This window comes from Hyperolius riggenbachi, chromosome 10, assembly GCF_040937935.1.
Source record: "Hyperolius riggenbachi isolate aHypRig1 chromosome 10, aHypRig1.pri, whole genome shotgun sequence".
NCBI lineage: Eukaryota > Metazoa > Chordata > Amphibia > Anura > Hyperoliidae > Hyperolius > Hyperolius riggenbachi.
The window spans coordinates 123,486,580-123,508,362 of NC_090655.1; the positions used below are offsets into that span (position 1 = coordinate 123,486,580).

At 42.2% G+C, this 21,783-nt stretch overlaps 1 protein-coding gene across 4 annotated transcripts in view; it reads right to left on the reverse strand.

The window, feature by feature from the left end:
• SEC31B (SEC31 homolog B, COPII coat complex component) overlaps positions 1-21,783 on the reverse strand; it is a 109,503-nt gene that overhangs the window by 24,845 nt on the left and 62,875 nt on the right. For all 4 annotated transcript variants that reach the window (XM_068257876.1, XM_068257875.1, XM_068257874.1 and 1 more), the window contains exons 13-20: positions 21,434-21,526; positions 20,624-20,717; positions 20,357-20,535; positions 14,839-14,965; positions 8,960-9,105; positions 7,016-7,189; positions 5,627-5,785; positions 1,857-2,052 (exon numbers count right to left, since the gene is read on the reverse strand). In XM_068257876.1, coding sequence (XP_068113977.1) covers positions 1,857-2,052; positions 5,627-5,785; positions 7,016-7,189; positions 8,960-9,105; positions 14,839-14,965; positions 20,357-20,535; positions 20,624-20,717; positions 21,434-21,526 — 1,168 coding nt within the window. The remainder of the gene's footprint in view (positions 1-1,856; positions 2,053-5,626; positions 5,786-7,015; positions 7,190-8,959; positions 9,106-14,838; positions 14,966-20,356; positions 20,536-20,623; positions 20,718-21,433; positions 21,527-21,783) is intronic.

Here is a 21,783-nt window from a genome sequence, read left to right on the forward strand (position 1 = left end):
TCTACTGTATATTCCCACAGAAGGCGATGTCAGCTTGATACATATGCAGGTGTCCGTACTTCAGGGGCATAACAATAGACCCTGCAAGGGATGCAGCTGCAGGGGGGCCCAGAAGCCATCGGGGGCCCCGTTTTGTGAGACTGACAACTAAGGATAAGGAGAGGAAGATTGCACAATTGTTCTAATGACTGCATCTGCTCATCCACTGATAAGGAATCATGCAAAGTTTTGCAGACAAATATTTTTAGATAGTCCGTATTCAGTGTTCAGCGGGCTCTTGTGTACAGCCTGTTCAAGGCCCCAGCCCTTCTACCCCTCTAAGTGCTGTGTCCTGTAGGGATGCTTGAAAAGCCTGTGCACAGAGAGAAGGTGGGAAGGGGCCCCATCCAAAATTTTGCAGGGGGGCCCTGTGATTTCTAGTTACGCCCCTGCCGTACTTATTTTATAAAAGTGTCACTATATGTATTTTTCAGTCATAGGCTGAAATGCATTAGCTTATTGTGCTCTGCAGAATATTCTGGAGCTGAGTTATGGTTTTCCAAGCAATCCTGCTAGACCCGAAGCTCCAGCACTACTATTAGGCATGTACTGTTATGTAGTGTTCACATTTTCCGCAGCACCTTACAGTCTATAATTGTGTTATTAGTCCCTCAGACAAGATCTAATCACTATGATAGTCAGAAGGTGGCCATACATGGTCAGATGGCAATCAAATCTACCATCAGATAGACTCCTCGCTGATCAAATCTGATCATAGAGAGATCTATTGCCTGCCCACACACTGCAGACAGATTTCAGCATGAAATCTATTGGAAATTGTCCTAGCGCTGCCACCCGCCCCCTTATGTAATGTGCCCCCCTTGGTGAGTGCTTCATAATCACTTGTCACACTAGTGTGACTCCTTGCCACCTGTGTCTGGCGGTTTTTTGAATTGCCACCTCGAGCGCCTGTACCCTGCATGTAATGACGTCAGTACATACGATGGTGTCACATGGTACAGGTGCTCATGTCAACAATTCAAAAAGATCTAGGAGTAGGCCAGGAGTCAGGCCAGTGTGATGGCTGAGCACTCACCGCAAGTCGGAGGAAAGGTTGGGGTGAAGTCAGTTGGGAGGTGCATTGAATGGCCATGTCACGGATTCAATATCTGACAAATTTGCTCATTTTAATCGAAATCGCCAGATATCAAAGCCAAAAATAAAGCATGCTCCCCTTCCCCCCCATATTAGAAGCATTGTATGGGAGGTTGGCTTTGGAATTCTGACAGCTCAAGCAATGGAGCAGCAGTAATGTGAGTTGTTTGGGGATATTCCAATGCCAGTTCTTACCTGGTTGTGTGTGCTATTACATAGTTTTTTTTTCTTGTCATTTATGTTTGTATTTCAGTTGCTCCTGCCTGTATAAATTTTTGCCTGAGGAAGCGGGCTTGGGACCCGTGAAACGCGTTGCAAACTGTTTTTTATGAGGAGTAATTAAAATTGTATGTTTTATACTACACTGAATCAGTGCTTGTGTTTTTTGTTGGGTGAGCAAGTCCATATTGCCACCCACAATTTTATTATTGTTTTTGAATTGACACCTTTTTACTCTATTGGCGCCTCCGTATACTAATAGTGCTTACTGATCCACCTGGTGGATGGGTGTTGACACCCTCTTTTTTTCCTCCTACGGAGAGCGACTTCTTAACCTGAACGAGGACAGGTCTAATCTCCTCGTCTGCGATTGAAGTGGTTGCCCTAATTCGGCAACCCAGACTTGTGAGTATAACTTGAATTGTCCTTCAACCTATGCTTATCATTCAAACGATAATACACTATTGGGGGCTCTCGATTGTCTCTCTCTTCTTGTTACTTACCTGGTTGTGGCTGTTGTGCTGGGAAAGGCTGCCAAGCTCCAGTCCTTTGGAAGGCATTGGCAGGAGGGCCAGTGGCAGGCTGGAATGGGATGGATGGAGGAGGCCCCATTGACGTATGCATTGGCTGAGGTGTGAATAGTGAAGGCACTGGCAGCTGAGGTGGAATTCCAGTGCTAACTGGAGGTTGGGATAAACCCTAAACAAAAAAGCAGAAAAACTGGTTAAATAGCAGCGACTTACTAGTTTGTCTGGTCTTCCTTCATCAAAGAAATAATATCTTACACAGTATGCATCTGTATTGTAATCTAATATGCTTTTCTAAAGTGGTATTTTTATAAAACAGAAAATCAGTCATTTCAAATCAGTGATTACAGTATTTACTTGGGCATTAACTGTCACTCTTCTCAAACTTCGATAAAATGGCTTTATTGTGTTGCCCAATTAGAAATTTAAGAGATTTTCCCTTTTTATTTATATATTGCCATGGTACAGTAGCTCTTCTGTGGGATCTGATCAGACAGGTTAACCCTTTCCACCCGGAGCCTTTTCCTAAAGGCAGTAGTTTTGTTTTTTTACAGAAATGCACCCTTCCAGTGAGTGTAAATGAACTCTTCCAACATGGAATGCAACATAGTAACATGGTATGTCTTATTTTAAAGAACACATAACGTTTGGCATCTTCTAGTGGCTGGTAGCAGAAACGTTGGCCAGGGTATGGTACATTTTAAAGCAATTTCCTGGGTGTAATTCTGGCTTGCGTGAGCAAGTTTCGCAATAATAGGTGGTTTTACGCCTGCCACCTGGTGTCTTCCTGTCACTGCACACTGTGCAATCTTTGGTATTTTGATTGGGCATTAAAGCAATGAAATGCTGTCTACCATTTAGACAATCCTCCACGTCCAATGAAGAAGGGCGGCCATATCGCTGCGGAGGCCTAGAGGCTCGTTGTTGTTCGCGAACCAGCTCAAGAATAAAGTTCCTGCGGTAGCTGATATGATCCTTTGGTTCATGTGGATGCAACTGGTTAAAAATTATGAACCTATTCACTACTGCCAGCTCCAACAACCAAAAAAGGTCTTCCTCCACCACTTCAGTGACTTACTGTTGAAAGAGTAACTACTGGCATAAATGATCAAATCGGTCAACCGCTCCCATGTGTTTAGCATGTTCTACGACTGCTGTGGACTTCTCAACATTTTCAGTTACTCCACCTTTCCTTCTTCTCTACTGTGTTGTAGTAGCAGGGTAGAAAGTGCTAAGCATGTATATAATACGCTTATCCTTCCATGCCAATACCATCTCTTCACTGTCAAGTTTCCAGGCACGAACTTCACAACTCTTCAATCTTTTTATTTCACTTGGTAGACCTTTACAATTGTGCATGACCGTTCCAGTTATGTGATTTTTTTTCTTTTATTAACTCTTGTGCCAATATGTGACTAGTATAAAATCGATCTGTAAATAAATGGTATCCATGTCCAGGAGTGGCTTGTTATTGCATTTATAAACCCAGGTCATCACTCACGGCCCTGTCCTCCTTGCTCAAAATCGATCAAAATTCAGATCGGACATTTTGGAAATAATCAATCTGGCATGTAAATCTGCCAGAAAATTGTATGGTCTGTACCTAGCATTACAGGTGATTGGTAGCAGATAATCAATGTTATTCACTTTCCCTGCTACAGATTTTAATGTTGAGGCAGAATGGTGTGCACCTAGTAGGGACAATGATATGATCAGGGGACCAGCCATAGATTTATAGCTTTTTTTCATCCTAAAAGCATTTACGCAGTCATGCCTATAATTGTGACTGCCAAAGCAGAGATGATTAATGTGCCATGCTTCGCTGACAAGTCTTATCACCCACCTGCAGCCTTTCCCTGCCAGACAGACACAGTCAATGCAGAGCCTGTTTCACATGCCTCAACGACAGTCTTATGCTGCTTACACACTGGTGACTACGGTCGTTTGAAACAGCTAATTCACGATCATTCCACCGACACTCGGGGAAAGAACTTTACCAAACGATCATTAACACGGACAAAAGAACGACATCGGGAAGATGGAAATATCCAACCTGACGAATCGTATCTACCGACAATCGGTACAAAACTATAGTGTGTACAGACATCGGCCGAGAACGATCGTTACAAGGGCCAATGCGCCTGCGTTGAATTCTGCCCAGCTTCAGTACTTCCTTTGTAGCGCTGCCCGTAAAGATTGTTACATTGCTCATTTCAATTAAACTTTGTTTTCAAGTTAACAATCATATATTTGTATCTATTGTAACTTCATGTCAGGTTTTTTTTTTTTTATTTTATCTAAATATGTACGCAACATATCCTTCTGTTCGTTCTTTTCTGCGAGAACGATCGTTAAAATGTGTATGATGATCGCTGCATCTCATCGTTGCATTCCAATCTTTCCAATATCATTCGTCAGGTAACTATCGTTCCTTGCAAACGATAGTTATCGCAAGTGTGTACGTAGCATTAATCCAGCAACCTTGCTGAGTTCAGTCAAAGCACATTTTGCTGTGGTTATAAATTTAAAGAGGAACTAAACTCAAAATGTCCCCTCTGCTCTAAAAGATTAGCTACAGATTGATAACAATTTTGAACAAAATATACTTCTTTACAATTTATGGAAAGCCTAAAAACCATCATGACATTTAGAATTTGGTTTCACTTTGCAGGGAGCACTTAAGGGTTAACCTTCAGTGTTTACTGTATCAGGAGACCTGGGCAGAGCTCCTGCAGTCTATTCACAGCTGCTGATGAGAACTAATTAGACACTTTGATATGGTTAAACAACCACAGAACAAAAAAGCAGTGGATTTCTTCAGCAACTATACTTGGAATAAAGACTTTTCATTCTATGCAAGAGTTTAGCTCTGCTTTTAGATTTTTTAGATTGTAAGCACACATGGGAGGTTTCTCTCGTAGTGTGTGTGCGTCAATAGACAGCAAAATGTGCACAATTTCACAACTACGTTCCCTGCTGTATTCTTCCACTTTTTTCATATTTGCGATTCTGCATTTTGCAATTTTTGGCATCCAAATCCTTTTTTCTTCAGAAAATTCTGGTGCGAATATTTGAATAACATTGTGAAATGCAATGCTTTTAACTTGCATTAGATACGCAGCGAACACAAATTTGCAAAATTGTAATGCATATGCAAATTATGTCATGTGTGAAAGGTGCCTTATTGTATTATTCAGGGACTGGTGTTGAGACTTCAGGAAAATTACTACAAGGACAAGGTGACCCAGTTTCTTTGTTGCAGGTGTCATTTTACTTCATGAAAATTTGGTATTGTTTTTCTATCAACCTTTCAGTACCTTTCCAGTGCTGAATACTGAGAATGTGCTTTGTAGACAACGGTTACAAGAAAACTCAGGAGAAAAAGTTTACTGAACAAGGTCCAAAGGGCTTTGCTAAATGAAAAACTTCTGAGGTGCTAAATATAAAACAAAGTTCTAACTTATTTTTTTTTCTTATTTTCTCACTCAAAACTGCTCCATAACTACTTGTGTTTAACTACTGAGTTCAAGTCAGATGGAAGAGATGAATAAAAGTATGGCAGCATATTTCAAGTTCATAAATATCTAAAAATGTCAATGCTTCCATTTACTACATAAATAAACCAGATGGGTGTCCGTGCTGCCACCTTGAGGTGAAAGCATAATAACACATTACACAAATTCATCAGAGGCTTGGCTATCAGACTAGATGTAAACATACTGTGTATATAATGTGTCCTGACACACCTGTATACTTGGGTCTCTGTATGTGGGGATATCTGGTGCTTTGCTTGGTTTGGCTGAAGGAGAAGGATATGTGCTGGGCAACTTGGAGGCAGATGACTGCCCATTCACAGCCTGGCCCTGGGCACTCAGAAGTCGATCTCGCAGCTCGTGGACTGAACTCTAATGACAAACGATAGAACGAGTTAGAAATTACTCTAACGTAACACAAAGAACACAAAACGTGAAAACAGATTTGTCACTAAAATTTTTAATCCATTATGTATATACATTAGGTGGTGCAGATTAAACTTAAGTCCAGTAATGCACATTAAAGCTCCTGCCCAGGGCTGAGAACTATATATTAATGTGATACCACCCCCCTTTTTCCTCTACAGCCCTAATATAAGATTCTTGGTTTAAGTGTTTACAAATGTTTGCTAGTAATTTTGAGGAAATAAAATGGTGGTCATGTGGCCTGTACTGCTTTCCCAATGGGTCTACTTCCGCAGTACTTCACAATTTATCCTGTAGCTATTTAGTCTTATTTATAACTTTTTTTTGGTGTAATACAATACGTTACAAAAATGCCCAATGAGGAAATACAATCATTGGATCACAACAGATAAAAGCACATGCTGACGGATCTGATGTTAAAGGGAACCTAAACTGATAAGGATATGGATTCTTCCTTTTAAAATAATACCAGTTGCCTGACTCTCCTGCTGATCCTGTGTCTCTAATACTTTTAGCCACAGCCCCTGAACAAGCATCCAGATCAGGTGCTCTGACTGAAGTCAGACTGGATTAGCTGCATGCTTGTTTCAGGTGTGTGATTCAGCCACTACTGCAGCTAAAGAGATCAGCAGGACTGCCAAGCAACTGGTATTGTTTAAAAGGAAACATCCATATCCCTCTCGGTTAAGGTTCCCTTTAAGGTTCTTGCAATGGACAATATAATTGCATCCCAATGCATTGCAATTATATGTCTATGGTGCCTTTACATTGGTTGTAGTGCGATAGTTTCCACCAGAATAACGGGCAGCATGCTGTGCATTTACCAAACTATGTGCACGTACACAGTGGCAGTGAAGCATACTTCCAATATACTGTATGGTTCACTGTAGGTTTTCCATCGTACTCTTAACTCACAAAGTGACTTTTCGGCACCGTTATGATTATATTGCAGACAGCTTTGGACAGGTCTATTGCAGTGACGGAACGCAAAGTCCTGTCCTGCACAACTATTCTTATATAGACAGAAATGCCATCTATGACATGTCCACTACAACGGAAATAGAGTGGCGAGAACCACTGGGTCGTGCTGTGGCCAATGACATCGGATCCTCTGACTGTCCATGGCACAATCCCATTGTAATACAAACCTAGCTTAAAAGGCATATGTATTTGTACCTCCTCAGAATCCTCGGGTAAGTAGCCCATAGCTGCAGTTAGGTTCCCCTGAGATGCCAGCAGGCTAGCATATTGTGCCAACTTCTCTACAAGCACAGGACCTTGTGTAGATAGCGTTGTCCCTCTAAGTAACTCAATGGACTTCCTTAGTATCATGGTTTTTTCCACTAGGTCCTATAATAAACATTAGAAACAAAGACATGTTAATTAATACTTTTACTATAAACAATCAAAAACATGTACAGGCCCTCAAATGTTAGTTTTTCTGCTACTTGTTCTTTTAATGCTAGCGTCAACTGGAAAAACAAACAAAAAACCAGATAATTACCTATGGAGAGGGAAGGGTTTGGGTCCTATATGGCCTTCCCGTTCCTCTCCTGGTCTGCTCGCTTCAGTGCTGTCACCTCATTCCAAAGACTTCCGAACTTTCAAGTGGTGGCACAGAGCAGTATTTGAATGATCAGTCAATTACTGCTAAAGGGGATGACAGCGCTAGAACGAGGGGACCGTGAGAGGAGTGGGAAGGCTCTAGGACCAAGAGCCTTCCCTCTCCATAGGTTGAAATTAAATCAGTTAAACCTTAACAAGCAACTACTTTACTTTACTACTGGTTGATCTCGATGGACGTATGTCTTTTTTCAACCAAAATAACTATGTAACTAGGGGCCATCAATAAACATTTAATGAAATGCTATATTAGTGAAGTGTTTTAACATATTAATACATGTGTATTTTTCTTCAGGATTTTCCTTTCATACAAAATATTTACCTTCAGTAATGGCATCAAAGTCACTATCACATCAGAGGTGATGGGAAAGCCCAAGACCTGCTCTTTTCCATTTTTTGGTACCTGATAAAAGCTCCACTGTGTGACAGCAGCTTTGTGCCCCACATACACCCTGAACAACCACAGAATTGCACTCTAACCACATCTCTTGACACTTCTCACAGTATAAGCTGTTATGCTGCTTTTATTAGCCCCATACTCCGTATAGAGATGATTCAGTCTTGTCCCAGCTTAGAGACCGCTCAGTACTGAAGTTAGAGGGGAGTGAATAATTGCTGCACACAGCATATGGACAATATAAGACGCAGAACCACTAGTAATCAAATCTCACAGTTTGCTCTCAGCCTATTGTGATGTACAGAGCTTCATTTTTCAACTGCACATCCATTCTAGTATGTGGATGCTGTACGTGAGGACAGCCATCATTCTTATACTGTACATGTCAATATTGTTAGAACTGACAAGTGAAATGAGTGGAGTGCATCTTTTTGGAATTTCAGGGTAGATCAGCAAATTCATGAACCTTGGTTATTTGATACAAGTAGGGTTCCACTAAGGCAGGGATGTCAAACTCAAATACAAATTGGGCCGAAATTGTACACTGGGACCTAGTCGTGGGCCAACCTCAATGTCTACTGGCCACCATACTCGCTTATAAAAGGTTCCAGGGGTCTAATGCCCCCCCCCCCCCATACAGTTCCTTGGTATCTAGTGGACCGCCTTCCCCTTTACAGTTCCCTGGTATCCAGAGGCCTCCACCCTCCCCTATACAGTTCCCTAGTGTTTAGTGCTTCCACCTACCTCCCACATATGACTTTCCTGGCGTTCTAGGGCTTCACCTCCAATATGGCTTCCTTGGTGGTCTAGAGAGGGCCAAACATAATGCAAAGTTGGGAAACCACTTGAGGGCAAACTTTAATGGCTCTGAGGTCCAAATTTGGCCCGCAGGCCAGAGTTTGACATGTATGCACTAAGGGATGAATGAACCAACCAATTAGCCAAAGAAACCTTGGCCTATATATTATGGTTTATTCCAAAAACTAGAATGCTGTAGTGAATGACAGGCAGCTTCCGATTATAAATCTAGCAATTCATCCTAGTATCTTATGTGGACATGACTAAACAACTCATACAAGCTCTGCACAAATCTGCCTCACCTGCAGTGCAAGTGGTGTAGAAGTTTCATGGGTTCTGACCCAGCATTCTGCCAATCTGTCCACATTACCAGAGGATATGTAACACAAGCATGCCTGAGCAGACAGTCTTCTATCTCCTTCTGCTTCCAAGCGGTTTCCAAGAGTATCTAGAGGAAGAACACGGTGTTTTATAGTTCAGCACATTCATATAGCAATTTCTCATGAATCCTAGTATCTACAGCCAAAAGCTAACAAACTCCAGAGACAAGATTTGGATGGGGTGGGGATTAGATATCACTTTCTATTAGTTAAGGCCCATACACACGTCGGATTTTTGCGAACGACCCGTCGTTTGAACGTTCCGTCGTTCGCACGTCAAATCCGGCGTGTGTACAGGCTATCGTTCGGGCGATAAGACTGGTCCTGAACGATCCGCCGGGCGGATCGCTGAAAACCAGTCTTATCACCCGAACGATAGACTGTACACACGCCGGATTTGACGTGCGAACGACGAAACGTTCAAACGACGGGTCGTTCGCAAAAATCCGACGTGTGTATGGGCCTTTAGTGTCCCTACTTAAATGCTTTGCTATCACTTTTTGTCTGACTGAAATTGGGGGCTCTGCTGTAGGCTGAACGTTGTACCTCTCACCGTTAGCATGCCTTTTTCCTCTGAGGAGGTGGCTAGGGACACCTGGAGGCAACGTTCGGATTTGGTGTGACAAGATAGGGTGCTGATAACAGGCTACACAATTAGTAGTTTTAGATAGTTTTGTAAATCTGCTATGCAATTTTTGTCATGTAATAAGTGGTTTTCACCAACTTCTAGTTTAACCCTATCCAATCACTTCAATGATCTTCCTCTTCCTAATCTGAAACTCCTAAGTGTGTCTAAAACCCTGTTCTTGATGCCTAACCTTAACCCTTTCTGGACTACTAACTCCGCTTTCACACTGAAAATTAATGCCTTGCTGGCGCTTAACCTTTAAAAGTGAACCCAAGGTAAAAGACAGTTATTTCCTTTTAAATAATGCATATTGCCTGGTTGGCCTGCTGATCCACTTCCACAATTGTCGTAGTACCGATGTGCACAGACAGCTTAAAGCAATATTACTGTTACCACCGTTACACTATCACCTTGACTTGGGGGTACTTGAGTAGCATGAGCGTTGCTATGGTAATGTTACCTTAACAACGCTTGTGGCAGTCGAGTGTCAATAGCGCAACTCACTCACTGTAACCTTGCCTTAGGTTGGACTTTCAGGTGTAAGCAGCACTGGATCCCCGGTTCGAATCCCAGCCAGGTCAGCATCCGCAAGGAGTTTGTATGTTTTCCCTGTGTCTCCGGGCACTCCAGGTCCCTCCCACCACATCCCCAAAACATACAGATAAGTTAATTGGCTTCCCCCTAAATTGGCCCTAGACTACGATACATACGCCGTATAATACATAAAAAGACATGACTATGGTAGGGACTAGATTGTGAGCCCCTCTGAGGGACAGTTAGCGACAGGACAATATACTCTGTACAGCGCTGTGTAATATGTCGGTGCCATATAAATACTTAGAGACACTGAAGCAACAAAAAAAAAAAATTATGATATTATGATTTGTATGTGTAGTACAGCTAAGAAATAAAACATTAAGATCAGATACATCAGTCTAATTGTTTCCAGTACAGGAAGAGTTAAGAAACTCCAGTTATCTCTATGCAAAAAAGCAATTAAGCTCTGCGACTTTCAAAGTCGTGGAGAGGGCTGTTATCTGGCTTTTATTATCTCAACTGTTCCTGGACTATTTACTTTTCCTCTGCCAGAGGAGAGGTCATTAGTTCATAGACTGCTCTGAAAGAATCATTTTGAATGCTGAGTGTTGTGTAATCTGCACATATTATAGAATGATGCAATGCTAGAAAAAACACTATATGCCTGAAAATAAAAATATGAGAATATTTTCTTTGCTGCTAAACTTCTAGTAATTATTCATAGTACACAACCAATTCATCATATTTTTTTTTCGCTTCAGTGTCTCTTTAAAGAAAAACCAGAAGAAGAGAACAAAAACCAGTATATGCTGCTCAAAAACTGCACTTTATTATAGATAAATTTTAATAAAAAGGCACACACATGTATAATCAAATTATGTCAGGAGTTGGCCTGTCATAAATTATGTATTGTTGGGAGACAATACTATGTGCTGCAACTGTCAGGGACAGTAGGAGAAGGTCCCTACTAGAATAGCATATTAGCAAAAGTAGATCGGGTCACATTAACCATCAAAAGCTAGTCACACTTGACTGATCACAGGTTGGATACCAAGAAATGTAAAGCCCAATAGGGTAAATCAGTAAACCATTCGGTTAGACATGTTTATAAATCCTAAGAAAACCTATATTTTGAGCCTTGGCAACGCCAATATCCGGCACCCGTGAGGAGACCCAGTTGTGTATGATAGTATGGTCATAACCACTCACAGAGGGCAAAATATGGCGCAACCAATATGGTCAAAAAATGGGGCTAGTAATATCACAACCATAGAGGGTATAGAACCCATTGTATAGTAAACTTATTGGGAACACCCTTGACCAGTCACTGTGAGGAAACCAGCATGTATTAAGGAGATATGGTTATAACCACTCACAGAGTATAGAAGAGTGTGACCAATATGATCAAATATGCTATTCATAGAATATAGGGAGACCGGGGACTAATAGCCGCAGCCCTAAACCACTTATTGTGTATAGGGCCTATACCGCATGGATAATTACATGAAAATATAATGAATGGAACCATAGGCAGCAAGAAGCATTTTCAGAAATAGCTGCATTGAACACATGTCCATAGAGCCAAACCCTGTCACGTAGTAGTTAACAGGAAAAAAAGATTGCTTTAGTTGTGGCACCAGCAAGCCATAATGTCATTGCATGTAGATCATCTCCATGGACAGTATACAGATGTTAAGAATATATATGAGATAAAGCCATCCAAGACAGAGCATTTGGAAATCCCATTCAATCCTGTATGTAAGGAATCTTGAACTGAACATCCATCACATCCCACATGGGTACACACGTATATAAACCTGCCAGTCAGATGCACATAGGTCTGCAGCCATATATGTGGCCTGTAGGTAGCTGTGTAGTATTTCCAAAAGACTGCTATAGAGATCACAGTCCCATCAGACCGCCTGAAGTGTGGCGCAGTGTAGGCAAAAATCACATATAGGCAACTAGAGGCACTCATATGGCAGTCATTGTCCCATATATACTGGCAGAATTACTTATCTGATCCGATGATGATGCTGGATATAGCAGACTGTATGGTGAAAGGGCAGCTCCTGATAGCTCCAGGCCAACGCCTGGGTAGAACTCTCACATCCAGAGATGGCTGCGGCCTGTATCAGTCAAGCGACTCGTATTGGCTCCAAAATGGCGCCCAAGCAGGGCGCTCACCTACGAAAATGGCTGCAGCCTGTATCAAGCGGCTCGTAATGGCTCCGAGCTAGCGCCCAAACAGGGCTCTCACATGCGGAAATGGCTGCGGCCTGTATCGAGCGGCTAGTAATGGCTCCAAGCTGACGCCCAGACAGGGCTTTCACATGCGGAAATGGCTGCGGCTTGAATCAGTCATCCACGGCTCCCATTGTCGTATAGCGTAGCATGACGTCTACGCGTTTCGCCCCGCCCACCGGAGCTTCATCAGGACGAGCTACGTAATCACGTAAGCTGTCCCGACCTCCTTGTATTTATATGTGTCGTTGGCCTGGAGCTATCAGGAGCTGCCCTTTCACCATACAGTCTGCTATATCCAGCATCATCATCGGATCAGATAAGTAATTCTGCCAGTATATATGGGACAATGACTGCCATATGAGTGCCTCTAGTTGCCTATATGTGATTTTTGCCTACACTGCGCCACACTTCAGGCGGTCTGATGGGACTGTGATCTCTATAGCAGTCTTTTGGAAATACTACACAGCTACCTACAGGCCACATATATGGCTGCAGACCTATGTGCATCTGACTGGCAGGTTTATATACGTGTGTACCCATGTGGGATGTGATGGATGTTCAGTTCAAGATTCCTTACATACAGGATTGAATGGGATTTCCAAATGCTCTGTCTTGGATGGCTTTATCTCATATATATTCTTAACATCTGTATACTGTCCATGGAGATGATCTACATGCAATGACATTATGGCTTGCTGGTGCCACAACTAAAGCAATCTTTTTTTCCTGTTAACTACTACGTGACAGGGTTTGGCTCTATGGACATGTGTTCAATGCAGCTATTTCTGAAAATGCTTCTTGCTGCCTATGGTTCCATTCATTATATTTTCATGTAATTATCCATGCGGTATAGGCCCTATACACAATAAGTGGTTTAGGGCTGCGGCTATTAGTCCCCGGTCTCCCTATATTCTATGAATAGCATATTTGATCATATTGGTCACACTCTTCTATACTCTGTGAGTGGTTATAACCATATCTCCTTAATACATGCTGGTTTCCTCACAGTGACTGGTCAAGGGTGTTCCCAATAAGTTTACTATACAATGGGTTCTATACCCTCTATGGTTGTGATATTACTAGCCCCATTTTTTGACCATATTGGTTGCGCCATATTTTGCCCTCTGTGAGTGGTTATGACCATACTATCATACACAACTGGGTCTCCTCACGGGTGCCGGATATTGGCGTTGCCAAGGCTCAAAATATAGGTTTTCTTAGGATTTATAAACATGTCTAACCGAATGGTTTACTGATTTACCCTATTGGGCTTTACATTTCTTGGTATCCAACCTGTGATCAGTCAAGTGTGACTAGCTTTTGATGGTTAATGTGACCCGATCTACTTTTGCTAATATGCTATTCTAGTAGGGACCTTCTCCTACTGTCCCTGACAGTTGCAGCACATAGTATTGTCTCCCAACAATACATAATTTATGACAGGCCAACTCCTGACATAATTTGATTATACATGTGTGTGCCTTTTTATTAAAATTTATCTATAATAAAGTGCAGTTTTTGAGCAGCATATACTGGTTTTTGTTCTCTTCTTCTGGTTTTTCATAATTGTTACCAGTGCTGGTACCTGCATATAAGGCTACACCTCTTATCATTCATATTAGTTTTGTTTTTGCTCTCTTTAAAGAAAACCTGTAACATCAAAAAGTTCCCCTGGGGGGTACTCACCTCGGGAGGGGGAAGCCTCGGGGTCCCAATGAGGCTTCCCCCGCCATCCTCCGTCCCTCGGGGGTCTCGCTGCAGCCCTCTGAACAGCGGCGATGTAAATATTTACCTATCCGGCTCCTGCGCAGGCGCTGTGGCGGCTCTCAAATAGGCAGAAATACCCGATCGCCGTCGGGTCTGCTCTACTGCGCAGGCGCAAGTCTCTGGCGCCTGTGCAGTAGAGCAGACCCGACTGAGATCGGGTATTTCCGTCTACTTCGGAGCCGCAACAGCTCACCCCGCTGGAGCCTGGAAAGGTAAATATTGAACAAGCTGACGGATTTGTCGGGCCGCTGTTCGGAGGGCTGCAGCGAGACCCCCGTGGGACAGAGGACGGCGTGGGAAGCCTCATTGGAACCCTGAGGCTTCCCCCTCCCGAGGTGAGTACCCCTCAGGGGAACTTTGTGATGTTACAGTGTCTCTAAAATAAATAAGTAAATAAATACACTGCACTCTCCCTGCGGACAGTAATATTACCGCACTTTACTGCATCAACACCCAAAAGTTTAACGAATTAAAGTTATGCAAACCTATTTCAAATGAATTGCAATGGGGAACATAACTTGGTAAACGCTTTCATTTATATATTTAGAACAAGCAAAGTATATGGTGATGGGATTTAGTGTAAGGTCTAGTCCCCGCTCAGCATATCCTGAGTAACACTTACCACACAGCTCTGCATATTCCTCTGGTTTGGAGTACGTCAGCAGCAGAGCAAGGGCTTCTTTCCAGTTCTGCAGATGACATCTGAGAACCACATCCTTCCATTTGTGCTGGACTACAGAAGACAGAAGCTGGATGAAGAAAAAGGACGATCACTGGATATATCCGGATACAAATGATGATTAACTAAGGAAATATGTTAACAAGCAGCTTTTTATAGGTATTATGGTACATTCCAGACATAGATCCTCATGCGCTCCATTTGCTGTAGCTAGCATATTTGAATTTATGCAGTTCTTGATGTAATGTTATGTATATAACTGTATGAAGAGCTCTGTATCCTAGGAAAAGTGCTTTCAATTCAATGCCACATTTCTTACTCCAAAAAGCCCAACCTAAGGCAAGGTTAACACCAGTACCTTTATGGCACATCTGCTACTCTAGCTAAATTGTCTTTATGGTGCACATGACCTCCATTGATTCTATTTTAGGTTTACACCAGTGTCACAAAAACAAAAATGAAATGTCTATCAACTTCGCATTTCATGGCCAAGTCCAATAATGTTCACTTTTGAGTCACAAGGGCAAATTGCCATATTGCCCAAGAAATGACGAGAAGAGGTAATTGCTAGAATTAGTCTTCTGAATTTTTAATGCCTGTATACTATTATATTAGTATTGTTCTCTCTCTCTGAGATTCTAGTTAAGAGTTTTTCTATATCCTTAACTTTGACTTAAAGTTTAATATTAGATTATAGTAGAAGTATAATTTGTTTCAACTACATTCTACAATAAATATGTTTCAAAGCACAACAAGCACAGCTTAAAATTGTGGATGCCATAATTACTTTGCATCACCATTGTTACTCATGATTGTTTATTTTTGTTGTTTGTGATAAAAAATATTCAATAAAAATGTATTGAAATAAAAAAAAAATGGCCAAAAGTTTCTTGCAAAGTCTGCCGGACTCTATGCTGACTGAACATCAAATAAGAAAACGCTAACGTTTCACAGCAATGTGAATCTACCCTTATGATGTTCACATGCTGTACAATGTTTTTAATGGATTAGAAATTACATTTGGTACATTCATTTAGTATAGCAAATCGATTAAAAAAAGTGTATTGATTGACTGAATATGGAGCAAGAAAGGCCACTCCTTAATCTAATTGGGCAGGCTTGGATGGTACAGAATTGTTGAGTTCCTAGTTTAGTACGGTACAGAGCAGTAAAAAGCAGCAATGGTAACAACAATAACAATAATATTTATATAGCGCTTTTCTCCCTGGGGACTCAAAGCGCTGTGACCCTGCATTATGCAGTCTCAAAGGCTAGGGAAAAGAGGTGAGTTTTTAGCCTTTTTTTAAAGCTGTCCAGAGAGGGAGCCTCTCGTACTGATTGTGAAAGTGAGTTCCATAGAGTAGGGGCTGCGTAGGAAAAGGCCCGAGCACCAAATGTTAAGTGTATCCTGGGAATAATCAGCTTCATCTTGTTGGCAGAGCGGAGGGTGCGTGGAGGGGCATAAAGTTCCAATAGATCCGCTATGTATTTGGGTCCCATGTGGTGTAAAGCCTTGAATGTCAGCAGGCAGATCTTAAAATTGATTCTCCATTTTACTGGCAACCAGTGAAGAGTTTGCAGTACTGGGGTGATGTGTGAGCTGCGAGGGGCATTGGCTAGGAGTCTGGCTGCAGCATTCTGTACTAGCTGTAAGGGGCGCAGAACCTTTTCTGTAGATCCGATGAACAGGGCGTTGCAGTAGTCTAGGCGGGAGGATACAAATGCATGAACCAGGGCAGGTAGGTCTTCAGCTGGGATAAGGTGTTTGATTTTCGCTATATTTCTTAGATGGAAGAAGGAAGACTTGACGACAGCTGATATCTGCTGTTTGAGTTTTAGATTTCCATCCAGGATCACCCCAAGGTTTCGCACAGAGTCTTTATGCTGTACAGTATCTCCCCCAATTGCTAGTTTGAGGTGGTGAGCGTTTTGAACTTTATCCATCATGTGTGGACCACCTACCACCAACACCTCTGTTTTGTCAGAGTTCAGCCTCAGCCAGCTGGTGTTCATCCAATTTTGTAAATCCACTAGACACGCATTTATGGATGCTGATGGGTGTTGGGTGCCAGGCTTGAAGGACAGATACAGTTGTGTGTCATCTGCATAACAATGGTATCCTAGGCCATAGTTCTGGATTATTTTGCCCAGTGGGAGCATGTAGACTGCAAAGAGTAATGGTGATAGTACAGAACCCTGTGGAACTCCATAGGGAAGTGGCACTGGATTAGAGTAGTGTGTGCCCAGACATACTTGCTGTGTCCTGCCAGATAGGAAGGTCTGAAACCAGCTAAGAACAGTACCCCTTAGGCCACAGTAATTCTTCAGTCGCTGGATTAGTATTTCATGATCCACAGTATCAAATGCTGCAGACAAGTCAAGAAGAATCAAAATTGAGCAATCACCCTTGTCCCTTGCAGTAAGTAGATCATTCATTACTCGGACTAATGCTGTTTCAGTGCTGTGCCTTTTCCTGAATCCTGACTGAAAAGTATCAAAGATGTTGTTATCTGTAAGCCTGGCTTCCAGCTGGTTGGCGACTACTTTCTCGATAACTTTTGATAGGAATGGTAAGTTCGCAACAGGTCTGTAGTTGGTTACAGAATCAGGATCTAGTGATGGTTTCTTCAAGAGGGGGTTTTATGATTGCTTTCTTTAGTTCTTCTGGGAAAAGTCCACTTTGCAAGGAGCACTGAGTGATTTTGTGAAGTGCTGGCCTGATCAGCTCTGGGCACTGCATTAAGGATCCAGTTGGGCCAGGATCCAGGTCGCAGGTAGTGGGGCGGAGACTTTGAATGAGAATTCCAAAATCTTCTTCACTCAGAGTGTCAAAGACTTGCCATGGTGGTACGGTAGTAGGCAGATGCAAAGTCCAGTGGTCAATTGATGTTGGTGTAATGCTAGCACGGATGGTAGACACCTTGTTTGTGAAGAAGACAGAATTCTTCACACCTTTCCCTGGAGAATGTGGTTGGGGCTTTTAGGCAGGAAGGATTGCAGAGTGATTCCACTGTGTGGAAGAGTTGACCAGCTCTGTTGTTGGCTGTAGATATTTTGTGCGAGATAAAGTCTGATTTTTTTCTTGGTTATTGCTTGTTGGTATTGTCTGAGGTGTTGAATTAGGCTAGATTTGTGCTCCTCAGACCCTGATTTACGCCACTGTCTTTCAAGTCCGCGCCCTTTCTTTTTTAGATCCATGATGGTTTTGTCAAACCAATTAGCTTTCTGCTTTTTAGTTGCTGATTTGGTGCGCCATGGGGCAATACTGTCAAGTGGTAGTGGTACTAACAGCAGTAGATATTCAATATGGAGTGGTTCAAGGTGGCAAGTAGGCAAAGGATGGAGATCAGATTCTTCTGTGTCTCCCTTATCCATGACAGACATTAAGAAAATGGAAGGTGCCACTCACCATTTGCCTTCAGAAATGTAAACTTACAGGCTACGGCAATGATTTTCTAATACTTTCTAAAAAAAAAAAAAAAAAAAAAAAACTGCACCAGATTAAAGAGACTCCGTAACAAAAATTGCATCCTGTTTTTTATCATCCTACAAGTTCCAAAAGCTATTCTAATGTGTTCTGGCTAACTGCAGCACTTTATACTATCACTGTCTCTGTAATAAATCAATGTATCTTTCCCCTGTCAGACTTGTCGGTCTGTGTCTGGAAGGCTGCCAAGTTCTTCAGTGTTGTGGTTCTGCTATGAACTCACCCTTCCAGGCCCCTCTCTGCACACTGCCTGTGTGTTATTTAGATTAGAGCAGCTTCTCTCTTCTCTCTTATCTTTTACAAGCTGGATAAATCGTCCTCTGAGCTGGCTGGGCTTTCACATACTGAGGAATTACAAACAAGGGCAAAGCTGTTTGCAGGAAGAAAAGAGCAGCCTGAAACTTCAGTGCATGGGGGAAAGAAACACACAAATGATCTCTTGAGATTCAAAAGGAATGCTGTATACAGCCTGCTTGTGTATGGATGTATTTTTCTATGTGTGGACATACTGTACATCAACCTACTTCCTGTTTTGGTGGCCATTTTGTTTGTTTACAAACAAACTTTTTAAAAAGGTTTTTAACCACTTTTAATGCGGCGAGGAGCGGCGAAATTGTGACAGAGGGTAATAGGAGATGTCCGCTAACGCACTGGTATGTTTACTTTTGAGCGATTTTAACAATACAGATTCTCTTTAAACATGCAGATAAGATATACTTGCTGCAAACTAAATTTTTGGTATACTTGACAATTTGCATGCAAGCTATTATGGAAACTAACATCCTCTAGTGGTAGTCAGGTGCATCTCATTTGAATGCAGGGTGTGTACCTTTTCTACTAGTAGTCCTTGCACACTTCCTGCTGGTAGTCATGGTAGTCATATGGATGCAGTCTGCCCTAAGTAGCGCTGTTCATTGTTCGCTGTATACATTAATTTTTGGTATGCACAGTGCCAGTTAAAGTAGGCAGTGAAAAATGTATACAAAACTCATTCCCAAATCCAATCATCAGCCACATGAGGTAGCAAGGAAGGGGTCACGAGCCAATCTGCACAGATCCCCTGACCCAGCCCACATTCTCCCTCTGGTGTTCATATATTCATTCTTTGTGCACTGCAAGTAAAGCAGTCTCATGATGAGAATCTGCCATAGTTGGAGTGCTGGGCACAGGGTAAGTTCCTAGGAAGCAAGGAAAGGACGTGGGTGGGTTGGCTTTGTGCTCAGCAATGAAAGCTGTTCCCTTACTGGGAAAGATGCATTCTTTTTGAGTGGCTCATGGGTCTCATGACTTACTTTTCCAAAGGGAACTCCACTGGAATGGCTACACAAAATAGGAAAATGTGCATAGCCCCATTTCTTTTATTATGAAACATCTAGGAGGGTGAAAGGCGGCTTTAAAAAAGTAGTACCAAACATTACAGCCATGTTGCTTCATATACAGTGAAGCATACAATGAAAAAGTATGCTTCACAGTACCATACCGCCACCCTTGATACCACAATGCACTCGACCGCACTGAGCGTCACACAAGTAATGCAACACACCACGGAACGGGCTAAAGGGTGTATTTTGTTTAAGATTATAAATGGGTTGTGTGACAAATTTACATAAAACCTAAATGAGCCTGGCATTTAAGCTCTTGTTTCTTAGTTATAAGGGGTCTATAACCAGACATCATTAGACTGTAAAAATAGGTCATATCTAATGAGAAAATCTCTTCCTTTTCCAAGAGGTCTTTCATCTAAACGGTAAATGCTTGTGAACATGACAATTAACCAAGATTTAAATTTGGCCAACAAATACAATGGTACTTATTCCAAACATCTTCAGAAAACGCACTTACCCATCATGACTTGAGAATGTGTAGCACTCACTGAAACAGCAGCTACTGGCATCATAACATGTTTTTCAGATTTTACACAATGTAATTCATACATCTGGCTTATGGAAAAGAATAGAGATTTGTGCCACGTACCGAGGTTATCTTACTTTTTTGGCGGGTGAAATACCATTGCTGTGTCTCCCGTAGCAAAGTCTCCCCGCCAGCGTTGGCAAGTATGATGGCATCAGCATACCGACCATCCTTCAGGCACAGTTCCACAGCTGCCTCAAAGTTTCCCATTAAGAGAGCCTGACTGATCAGACCATCAGTGTCTAAAACAAGAAGAATAGATTAGTAGCACCTTGTGCCTTTTTAATACTGCATGCACTGATAATGAGCACCTTTTTATGATCGTCATACCAGATGATACCGGGATCTCAAACTTGGCTGCGTCCTGATTGAAAAACTCCATTGATGAGGAGGATGAGGTTTGCGCAGTGAAGCTACTGGAAGCCTAGACCAATAAGACATCCCATTACCACGGAGAGCGGATCACACCACACAACACTGACAGATCAGATTCATCAAAAGAGCGATACGCTGGAGTGATACGTAGCACACTTCCTCTTGCCCAGACTGGCTGTGACTGGAGGAAGTTACATAACCCGGTACCGGAGCTGCAGGCAGCAGGGGACGGTGGGGTGGGAACGATCCGTGCGCATTGGGCTGGAGAAAGCCCAAGGTATGTATAAAAACGGTAAGTATGCGTCGTCTCTGGTTTCCTTTGAACGAGGGGACCGGGAGAGGAAAGGGAAGGCTCTATAGGACCAAGAACTGTCCCTCTACTTAAGGGCTCTTTCCCATTAGATAATGCGTGCATGAACACGATTTCGTGCACGTATTTTGACCTACAGCGTGACATCAGAAACTTTTGGTATGACACATAACGGAGGCCAATTCATGCTACAGGAAAATGCTGCAGCTGAACGATTCAAAGCTCCCAGATGCGTTGCAACATAACGCTCTGGAACGATTTGTCTAATGTGAAAGGTAACATGAAAGTCAATAGACTTTCATGTTACCCTGCTTACCGCATCCTAGGAGCGATCCATCAAAACTCATGGATCAGCTTCTAGTGTGAAAGAGCCCTAAGCATTTTTATTTATATTTTAATTCCCATTGACTTTAAGAGTCTTCAACAATATGTGCTTCCAAAAATATTCAGATTACCTGGCTGGACACAGACTGGATGCTCTGAACCAGATCCTCCCCATCTGAAGGACTGTTTTTGTTTTGCCAACCATCTCCCAAAGCAACAGAGATCTGAAATAAGGACAGTTAAGTTTAGAGGATAATAGATATAAAAAGGTGTAGTGAAATAATGTCAATTTTGGCACTCAATGAACTATACAAATCAGACAGTGAGAACTATGTAATGTACTACCATATTTTCCATTAGGATCTTTAACCACTTCGTCCACAGGTCAGTAGATATACGTCCTCTGGGACTTCATCTAAGCCACAGGTCAGTAGATATACGTCTTGTAGCAGAAGCAGTGCTGTGCAGGATTGGGCTTGCT